This window comes from Castanea sativa, chromosome 7 (genome assembly GCF_040712315.1).
Source record: "Castanea sativa cultivar Marrone di Chiusa Pesio chromosome 7, ASM4071231v1".
Taxonomy (NCBI): Eukaryota; Viridiplantae; Streptophyta; class Magnoliopsida; order Fagales; family Fagaceae; genus Castanea; species Castanea sativa.
In genome coordinates this window covers 27,153,873-27,164,923 of record NC_134019.1, presented here as the reverse complement: position 1 = coordinate 27,164,923, position 11,051 = coordinate 27,153,873, and the positions used below count along the sequence as shown (strand labels likewise).

General features: G+C 35.7%; 1 protein-coding gene across 1 annotated transcript; it reads right to left on the bottom strand.

The window, feature by feature from the left end:
* Positions 1–1,581: 1,581 nt before the first annotated feature.
* Positions 1,582–8,931, bottom strand: LOC142643611 (mitotic checkpoint protein BUB3.1). The gene is made up of 9 exons (XM_075818302.1): positions 8,545–8,931; positions 8,305–8,435; positions 7,069–7,151; positions 5,973–6,239; positions 5,426–5,501; positions 4,822–4,902; positions 2,259–2,337; positions 2,069–2,169; positions 1,582–1,959 (listed from the first exon to the last, which is right to left on the bottom strand). The coding sequence occupies exons 1-9, from the start codon at positions 8,662–8,664 to the stop codon at positions 1,872–1,874; spliced, it is 1,026 nt and encodes a 341-aa protein (XP_075674417.1). The 5' UTR covers positions 8,665–8,931; the 3' UTR covers positions 1,582–1,871.
* Between the last annotated feature and the right edge of the window lie 2,120 nt (positions 8,932–11,051).

The following is an 11,051-nucleotide window of genomic DNA, read 5'->3' as shown; positions in this document are numbered from 1 at the left end:
TTTTTTAGGTGCTATTCTTAATATTCTTGGACATAGAATTTGTTGTTGGCTTTATAAACAGACAGGCGAGGATAACAAAACAGCAGGGAAGAACTCAGGCCTTCATTCAAAACCTAACAACAATATAAGCCAAAGCATCTTAAGCTTGCTCATACGAACTCTCAAGTCTCACTATTGCAACATCAGAGAAAACAAATAGAGCACGCAGGCAGTCTAAAATTAGAAACACTGTTTAAAATTAGAAACAGTTGCCTCCAAAAGCTACAAAGTTCTCTATTTTAAATGGAATATTTGAAAGCTCTTACCTTCGGCTTCATGGTCCTCAAAAGTCCAATCAAGTTCAGCATTCCAATCTCTAACCCGTCAATGCATTAGATATCTTAAAATATCTTCCCAGTCAATGTATTAGAAGGCATTCAAAAGATAAATAGTCTCTCACCTCAATGTGACTTTTACAAAATAGACACAATAAGCCATCCTTGTAGCCATAAGTCCTAAGCAACTATACTCCCTTCTGGTCAATTAAATTTGAAAAGCTAACGAACAAATGAAAGCATGCTTAGGAGTAATGATATCTTGCTTTTGTTTCTTATACCCAGAAATAGTAACGCAATAGTGGAAAATGTATATGGAGTTCAAACATGTACATTTCTTACTAATGGAAATTGGAATCCTCTATTCATTCGTACCTTGTAGGATTGGTAAGCAAAAACTGTGTCGCTCAGTGATTAGAGGATGATTTTTACAAAACTAAGATCCGGAATTGGGAGGTTGATTGGTTTGTGTCTCCTGTTATTCTTTCTCCATCCCTCATCCCCAATTCACTATAGAGGCCTCAGAAAGTGATTTTTGTTTCAGATAATAAATTTAAAAAAAAAAAACCTGAGACCTTTTGGAGTCGCACATACCCTGCCTCTTACAAAAAGGAATACCAAACCAACAAGGCTGAATTGGCACTTTAACCCTTTGAGACTAGGTTGAAGAGAGCTTTGAATGGGGGTGCCGCTGAAGCATATACTAATATTTCTAGTGTATGTCAGACAAGTTTGTGATGTGGTGTCAGTGTTGCTTTGTAGTCTCGGCATCTATACGTTTTTCCACTTTTATTGTGAAATTCTTTTCCTTTATTTTCTTTTCTTTTTTTGGCTGAGCATGAGTTAGTGAATTTCAATTTGGTTGTTTGTGGCATTTTCTTGCCATTTGTAATTTCTTGATTTAATACAATAGAATTTATTCTTTTATAGTTATAACAATTCTTACCCTTCCCACACAAGAGACTGTTATATTAGTCATAACTCATAATTACTCCGCCATTTCACGAAAGTAAGCTTTTATCAAATGGATAAAAGTAAAATCCTCATCCTAGAAAGTCCCATATCAACAGCTATTACAGATTGAACTTCAAGCGAAATCCTTATTGAAGAAGAATCACAGGTCCCAGCGTACATGTTAATTTATTCTTTATTTTTTTCCCCCTATAAAGAATTCCAACACCACATCCCTAATTCCATGAATCTGTTAATTTTTGCCAATTTTTGTTGTTCTTACAGTTAGATTGCTACCTAAATGGAACTCAAAACATCCAACACAATTGATATGGGATTTCATAGCATTTTAACACATCCAACTTGTGCACCAGTAGCTATCTATTAGGAATGTTACAAAAACAAAACGAATGGCCCTTTTTTTTTTCTTTTCAGAACTTGGTAAGAATATGAAGCTAAAAGAGAGCTCAACTCCTTACGACATCAGTTTCTGAATCAAGTTTTCACAAGCTTCATTAGGAAGAACTGAAGCATCACAGAATACTAAAAAATAAAAATAAAAATATGTCCAGACTACTATGTAACAAGGAGATTCTACACTGCAAGTTACGCGGGAGTATTAGGGTACACTTTTGGCTTAGGCTTGACCTCTATTTCATTTACGCTGCGAACGTAGATAGCATCTGGTTCATGACTGCAAATTTATAAGACAATACATTAGAGCTAATACGAGAGAGAGAGAGAGAGAGAGAGAGAGAGAGAGAGAGAGAGAGAGAGAGAGAGAGAGAGAGAGTCGATCTTACGGTTTATCTCCCTCTTCAAATGTGTAACTTGATGCCACCGCCAACAGGCGGCCATCCCTGCTAAATGACAGCGCTGCAACACTGGTTGGATATTTTGAGTACTGAATAAGAAGAGAAAATAGCAATTACAAAAAATTCAAGCTTGCCACAATCTAAACAAGATATTACTATCACATGAGCAAAATTTTACCTGATACAGCCTCTTCTTGTTATTTCCATCCCACACATTCACATAACCATCACAACCTCCAGTTGCAAATGTACCATATCTGCAGATCAAATTTGCAAGAATGGACCAGTAACTATGTGAGTACCGACTAGTACAGAAAGAAGCTGCTACATTTAATCTCAGGGTGTGAAGTCTACCCCAGTGCAAAGATAGTTTATTAATTGGAAATTTACAATAGTCTTCACATCAGCCAATCAAGTGCAAGAACATATGAAAATCTGTAAATTCCCTTTATTTATAAATTTGCTTAATGTATTTTTTTTTTTTTTTAATTATATCATCTATCAACTCAAGTTCCCAAGCTGATTTACTCAGATCTCTTTCAGGTCAACAATTTCTTTATTAATCCCTAAACGATGACTATATTATACTATGAGCCATCACCTTCTCAATTATTATGAGACCAGATTCTTGCTTTTATGTGCAACAATCTGAGCATGTGCTTCTTGTTCCAAACAATCCAATTGAGCAATAAACCATTAGACAGTTATACTTAGGAAACTTTTTTTTTTTTTTTAGAATACAAAGTATTGTAACACACACACACACAGAGAAGAAGGTTAAAAAACTGACAATGGTGTATATCCAAAAGAGTCTAGCTGTTGGATACACAGCACAAGCTTTAAACCTCTTCAACTCACTCATTCTCCAATGTGGGATTAAGGGGCTGTTTGGATTTTGTATTTCCATCACCCATAACTCTGTTTCCATCATTCATAACTCAAAATAAGTGAGACCCACTCCAAGAAAGCTTGTTTGACTGTGTTTTCTGTTTTTGTTTACATCACTCAATTCTCTGATTTTTGAATTATGAATTATGGAAACTGAAAACTGAAAACACATTTTAGGTGTTTTCAGTTTCCAAAACTCTGTTTCCAATGGCATTTTTGTAATTAAACACACATTCATGGGACCCACTGCCAAAGACAAGTCACATCTAGCGCTTCTTTTGATGATTCCCCAATGGCTATGATCTCAGTTCACTGCTTTCACTCCGCTTTCTTGTTTCTTCACACCACAAGTCCAAACACAAAAGGAATACAATATATTTGTAAACTTACTGAAATAAAACTGATAAAAACTTAAAACCCTTTTTTTTTTTTTTAAACAAATTAATTGATACACCAAAAGGAAAATGTTAAATCTATAAAAAATCATGGAACACGTGAAACAGGAATTAAAACCCCAACTCTCCGTTTGGTTCCCTAGAAAACAGGAGTAAAGAGTGGGAGGTGGGGGCGAGAAAATTAAGCCTAATGTTGTATGCTAGTTTCATTCCCAAACAATTTGAAAACACGGAACCTTAAGGCAAAGAAGAAAGAGATGGAGGGGGGCGACTCAACTTCTTGCTTCTACCGCCGCCGCCACTACACGTCAAGGGAGATCAAGCGACGCTAGGTGGAGATCCGGCGCCGCAAGTCTGAGCGAGTGAGTCACCTTGGGTGGAGATCGGCGCAAGATGTTGTTCATTGGTGACGGTCCTGACGAGCGAGGGAGCTTCTGAAATTTTTATGGGTTCGGGGTTGTATTTTGGGAGAGTAACAGGGGGAAGGGGTGAAGGGGAAATGAGAAAAGAGAAAGGAATGGATTCTGCGGGTAGGCTTAGCAGAAGGTCTGACCACTTTACAAGTATGGGTCCCATAAAATAGTAGAAAAATTGAGTGATGAGAAGTTGAGTGTAGTGTGCCAAACGAGTGGGTATAAGAAATTGGGGTATTTTAACTGATAACTGATGAGTGATAAAAATTGAGTGAGGAGTGATGGGAAAAAAAAAAAAAAAAAAAAAAACCAAACAGCCCCAACCCACTATTTTTTTTTAGAATACTAAGGCTATGTTTGGGTGCTTTTTTTTTGTCACTCAATTTCCGTCACTCATCACTCATCACTTATCACTTTAAAATACCACACACGTTTGACACCATCACTCACTTCCCATCACTCAATATTTTTCACACTGTTTGTGGGTCCCATACTTGTCCCTCGGTGCAGTTTTTTTTTCCCAGTACCTAGATCACCAGAACCCAATGGGAAAAAAAAAAAAAAAAGGTCAGTTGGTCAAAAAGTGTGGCTGAGTTATGACTAGTGAGTCCCATGTGTGTTTAATTACAAAAATGCCATTGAGTTATGAGTTATAGAAACTGAAAACAGTCAAAATGTGTTTTCAGTTTCCATAACTCATAACTCAAAAATCAGAGAATTGAGTGATGGAAACAGAATTATAGTGCTCCCAAACGGACTTCTCACTATGGGTCCCACCATTTTTGAGTTATGAGTTATGGAAACAGAGTTATGAGTTATGAAAATTGATAATCCAAACAGCTGCTAAGTATTTTGACATACACACACAGGAGGAGGGGAGATTATTATACCTAGGAAACTAAATTGACAAGAATGAACAATTCTATAAATCATAAAGAATACTCTTTTGACATAGAATATTGGACTTTTGGCCTATCCTTTATGTGTTCCAATAATTACAAGACCTAATTCAACTCACAAAGAACGGTAATAAGTAAAAACTTACACAGGGTGGAATGCTATGGCATTTACTGGGTAGACAATGTCCCTTCCAGCCTCTGATTTTCTATGACATTTAAATGCATACCTGCAAAAAGCTGATATATTAAATTACTAAAATGACAGCTGCATGGCATGCAGCAGAATAAAATAAACATATAGGCATGCCTGCATTTCATACAATACTACCCCTAAGAGGACCATCCACAGATGATGGCACACAACATGACCATGCTTGTCACTTAACCAAGACTGTTTAATAAGTGATACTATGCACCCAGTAATTGTAGAAAACCAACAGTACACTCCACAATTATGACACTCTTTAAATGTAAATAGATAGACAGGCAGAGCCATAGGGAAGATTTAAAATGCCTCAATTATTTTGCACCTCTTAAGTATATGTATAAATATTCATTTCTGGAAACATTCAAGGGTATGCAAGAAACATCATAATTGATAATGCATCAGCAGTAAGTGCTCCATTTCAACCTTGCATATTTAACAGAACACAAAGGAAGCAGGACAAACTACAAAAGTTCATGAATAGAAGGCACATTATTCAAGTAATTTTCTGCTTCTCAATAGTGCATCAATAGCTCAACACATACTTTTTGGCTTGACTAGACTCGGAAGGATCAAAAAATTCCATTGCTACTCGGCCTTCAACAGAACTAAGCGCATATCCTGCGTACAATATTCAAATGAGTCAGAATTAAATCCTAGAAACAGAGATCAAGAGTGCATCACATAGACAAACTGTGGACTATTTTTAGCCAATTGCTATAAACCCTCCTGTGATTAAACAGCCTGTTGGCCAAATACAATCTTATAGCTACCTGTCCACTTTGGGCAATCTGAATCAGAGGATTTATCACACTAGCAAATAGACATGCTACAAATTTCTAGGTAAGTTTACTAATAGTAGTCAACTGGAATTCAAAATACAGCATAAGAAAGTATAGCAAATTTAAGTAAATAGTTGAAATATTTCTTAAATATGGAGAGAATAACGAATTAAGAGAGAGAGAGAGAGAGAGGAAAAGGGGGAGGGTGTTTAAGCACAAAACCATATGATTTTACTAGTATTTTTTACCGCAAACTGACAAAAGGAAAAGACTGTCAGTGCACCAGAATACTAGAAGGTCAGAAAATTACCTGTTCCATTGGGATAACAGCGCACACATCTAGTTTGGTATTTTAATGAGGATTCCCTTCGCTGTTCAGGTTGAGACATGTTTCTCAAATCATAGACATTTACATGTCTTCCGGCAGTTGCTACAACTAAACGATGTCCAACAAGAGAAAGTGAGTAAACACGCTCCGGCTGTGGGTATGTTCCAACAAGAGTGCGCTCCTGCCCACTTGCTCCTCTAGGATCCCAACACTTCAGAGTTTTGTCCCAACTACCCGTGATTAGTTGCCCTGAGATGATTATCAGAAGAAAAAATATTAAATGCTGTAAATTGACACAAAAATGGTTCTGTTTGACTGGTATATATTTGACTACTAAGTGATGCCAACCATAGAATCAACACTATTAAGATAGAAAGGAAAGTCGATACCCAGTATGTAGGAGAATCTTATATGATGAACTGGCAACTGCATCTGTTTGTAATAACTTGGGTTCATAATTAATAAGCCAATACCATTTAACGTTGAACAGCACCCAGAAAATCAATGCAACTAATCCAACAAAGCATCCCTAACTCTAATGTTAAAACTGACTAAAGGACCTCAAAACCCTGTGTAAAAGAACTTTTTGTCAAATTATCATAAATTAATAATCGCATTGGCTTTCCTTTATAGTAATCATTGCAGAAGATAAAACCATACAATAGTTTAGACCATATCCCGGTTACCAGGCATAAATGATTTCTTACACTGTAACCAACCATTTAAAATGGTTATCTTGTACTATAATTACTATGTGCCACCAACCCACATATTTGTTTTGATGCCAAGAATAGAATTTAGCCAGGTCAAACTTCTTGACTCCCCTTCCCTATAAGTCCTCGAGATGGATACAAATACAGGCACTAAAGAAATGAGTGAGTGTAACTTTAATACCTAGCAATGTTTCTTTTTCTTCTTTTTTTTTCTTTTTTAAATTACACACACACCCTGTAAGACTTGAACCCACAACCTTACCCTCCATAGCCCATCTCATTATAAAGGGAGGTGGAAATACCATTTATTCAACCATGAACAGAGGAACAGAACCAACCCAAATATGAGCACTACAAAAACGAACCTGCTGCATAAGAGTATTCAATACAACGCACAGGTGCATCATGCCTTCCCAAAATATCTTCCTTATTGTAGCTGAAAACAAGCCTGAAACATTGACCCATATTCTTAAGCAGCGAAAAATTATGTCTCCAAAATCATAATCAACATCAGAAACTGGACCATAAATACTAGATAGCAGTAATGATCTCAAACTCATAGACAACAATGCAAAGCTTCAGCTAAATTCAGAATGATAGAGATAGTCACAAGCTCATTATATATTTTTTAGTCATACACACAAATGGTCAAATCAACTAGCAAAACGTATGCTGATTTTTTTTAACATAACTCTAAATAAGAAAAAACACATCAATTTATGAACATCGAAAGTGAAAACTCAACTCCGAAGCTATTAAATTATATTAAAAATCTTAATTCAACAAAATCCATAATAATTCACTAATTTCACTGAGCTCAACTCAGTGAAGCCTATTTTATTTTTTCCCTTTCCCTCATTACCTCAGCAACTAAACATCAAATTAGGGCAGAGAACAAAAACCTCACTAACTCTCAACTAATTTGTACTAAGCTCAGTTAAGTGAATGTACTTGTATTTTATATTCGTACCGTATAATAGAATAAATTGGCTTCAATATTATCTAATTTTCCTTTTTGTTTCCCACACTTTCTCAGCTAGAAAACAGAAAAGTAGGCAAAAAAATTCAAGAACCATAAAATAAAAAACACTGACCACCTAACTGTGTTATCAGCACTGGCCAATCAGATTGAAAATCTTACCTCAACCAACACCATAAAAACTGAGTCATTTTTCTTAGCTCAACTAAGTAAAGCCTAGGAGCTCAGTTAAGTGAATGTAAATGTATTTTTTTTATAAGTACTGTAGAATATAAGAGCTCTGCTTGAACATTATCTAATTTTCTTTTTCGCTTCCCACACTTTCTCAGCTACCAAACAGAAAATTAGGGAAAAAAAGAGAGGAAAATTTAACAGCACTGACCACCAATCAGATTGAAAATCTTACCCTCAGCTAACACCATACAAATTGACTAATTAGTCGTAGCTCAACTAAGTAAAGCCTATGAGCTCAGTTAAGTAAATATACTTGTATTTTTTATTAGTATTGTAGAATATAAGAACTCGGCTTCAATCTTATCTAATTATCCTTTTCGTTTCCCGCACTTTCTCAACTACCAAACAGAAAATTAGGGCAAAATGTTTTTTTTTTTAAAAGACTTACCGCCTAACAGTGTTATCGGCGCCGGCACTGAAACCAGAGGAATCGTCGTGGAAGCAACAGTCGAGTACGGGACCGCCGTGCATGAACTCGCCGCGGAGCGCGTTGGCGCTCGCGTCATAGAGTCGAACGCTCTTCACAATCGGAACAATACAAAATGTTAGTGAGAGAGAGAGAGAGAGAGAGCGAGCGAGAGAGAGAGAGAGAGAGAGCGAGCGAGAGAGAGAGAGAGAGAAGCAATACCTTATCCCATGAGGAGACGAGGAGATGATCGCTGTGGTTGGAGAAGCGAAGGTTGGAAATGCCGTCGGACGGCGGATTCGAGAGCTCGCGCCCCGGTGTCGGCGCTGGGACAGCTGTCATCGGCGATATTGCCTGCTTGTCTATCACTCTCTGTGTGTGAAAGACAGTGAGAGTGAGAGTTTTAGGGTTTTGGAAGACAGAGAGAGGGAAGGTGGTTTTGAAAATATAGGAGTGACAATAAAAACAGTGAGATGGGATTTTGATTTGTATGATTTCAAATCTCAATCAGTACGTTTGAGAAAAAGATATATGTTTTAAATTTGTTAGGATGAGGAATTTGAATTCAAACGAGCCACATGGGACACTGGCGGTGACATTTTTAATTTTTTGGACCTCTCTGCCTTCGTTTTCATTATATATTTTTTTAATTTAACTACAAAATTATTTCTTTAGGTTAATTTAATTACAAATTAGTGAAATTAGTAGTCAATTTAATTTAGTCATTATAATGACAAAGAAAAAGTTTTTTTTTACTTTCTCAAAAAATAATAATTTTGTCATTATCATTCATTTATTTTTAATTATTTAAATTTAATTTATTAAGGTAAAATACAATTAATAAATTGAGGTTTGGGCTAATGTTAGCTAAGTCTATGACATTTGAAAATTGACCAATTTGGTTCCTACTCTCTAATCACTATGAGAGAAAAGAAAATGAGTAACAATTTAGGGACTAAATTGATTTGTTTTGAAATGTTTTAGACCTGGTTGACATTAGTCCAAAACTCAAATGCGTTGACTGTATTTTACCCAATTTATTTCTAATCAATTTAGCAATGAAATTTTTCTCAACAATAAAAAAAATTTAAGAAAAATTCTACTGGTTATTAACTAATGTCAACCATAAACTAAGGTTATTGACTAAGGTTTTCTTAAAAACAATCCTACTAGTTATTAACTAAGGTTTTCTTCTATATATTAAGAGGATTCAGAAAATTAGTGATGAGAATCAACAAGCATTCAAGGAACCATTGCATGTTCCAGTTGGGCCTATTACAAGAGCAAAATCCAAGAAGATTCAAGAAGCACTTAATGGGCTGATTCAAGAGATTTGGGCTGATTCTAACCCAAGATATTCCAAGCTTGGCCCAAAGGAAGATGAAAGTGTAGTAAATTTAATTCAAGCTATTTAGGGCTGATCTGGCTTAATTGGGAGTGATTTATGGCATGAATTAATGGCTGATTGACTTTCCAGCTTTGTATCAGTTAAGGCAGATTTTTTTCCTATTTTGGATCTGCTAATTTCAGACCAAATCAACTTTTATTTAGGGTTTTATTATTTAGCACGTTTTTTAGGTATTTTCCTTGTTTTTAGGTGCATTTAATGCTTTTTAGGTCAAACTTGATTCCTGATATGGTAAGGTATCAATTAGGAGTTATTTTATAATATATTTTCTTGTCTGTCAAGTTTTGTGGAGTCCTTAAATAGGCCCTGAAGTCTGTAAACGTTTTTCAGAATATTGTTGAATAAAATTCAGAAAAGGTAAGGCTTTGCTCTCTTTTGGTTCTTCAAGAACTGTGAACTTATCAAGGATTCTTCCTTGTGGCGTTCAAACTTTATACCTTTGGTTCGTGATTCTTTATAATCATTGGGTCAAGGTCAACTTATACATTTGGTTCGCGTTTCGATTATAAACGTTGGGTCAGGGTTTCTATCAAATATTTGATTTTTAGCTTTCCTGGGTTAAATATTCCAATATTTTTGTTGGGTCTCAAAGCGTGTCGATTGAGGTTCGCATCATTTGGTATCAGAGCACAGGTTCTAAAATCAGTTTTCTATCCCTTTATTTTTTTTTATTTTTTTTTGTTTCCTGTTACCATCCTATCCTATTCCTTTTGTGTTCTTCATTCATCGTTCTTATTTTTTTTGTTTTTGTTGAAGTGCACTAGGTTAAAATCGTGCACCCAGTTCCCAAAAAAAAAAAAAAAAAAAAAAAAAAAAGTGAAAAAAAAGACATCTGAAAAAAAAAAAAAAAAATTGTTTGTAGTTTCAAATCTCTCAGACCAGAATATCGTTTTCTTTTGTCCTCTTCCTTTGATTTAGTGTTTCTGTCATATTTTCTTGCCGTTGGTATTTGTTTTTAACACTACAAGTTGAATTTCTTGATCAAGTTTGTTAGTTCATTGCAGAACTGAAAAGGCGAAGCAACGAGTGGAAAAAGGCAAGAGAGTGTGAGACTAATATCGGGAAAAAACCAATTTAAGAGTGAAACACGAGTGGGAGTGACATAATTTGAGTGCAAACACGTGAGGGAGTGTTGTGAGGAATTATTTCTAAGAATTCTCTGTTGTTTCAAAAGTATGTCTTTCAGGTGTGAAACATCAAATAGGGAAGGAGGGGAGGAGTCGTCCATCATTTTACAGGCTATGCAACAACAATTTGAACGCATGAACGTGGTGTTTAATGAGATTCGGGATCGGATGGATAGACAAGACACTGTTATTGC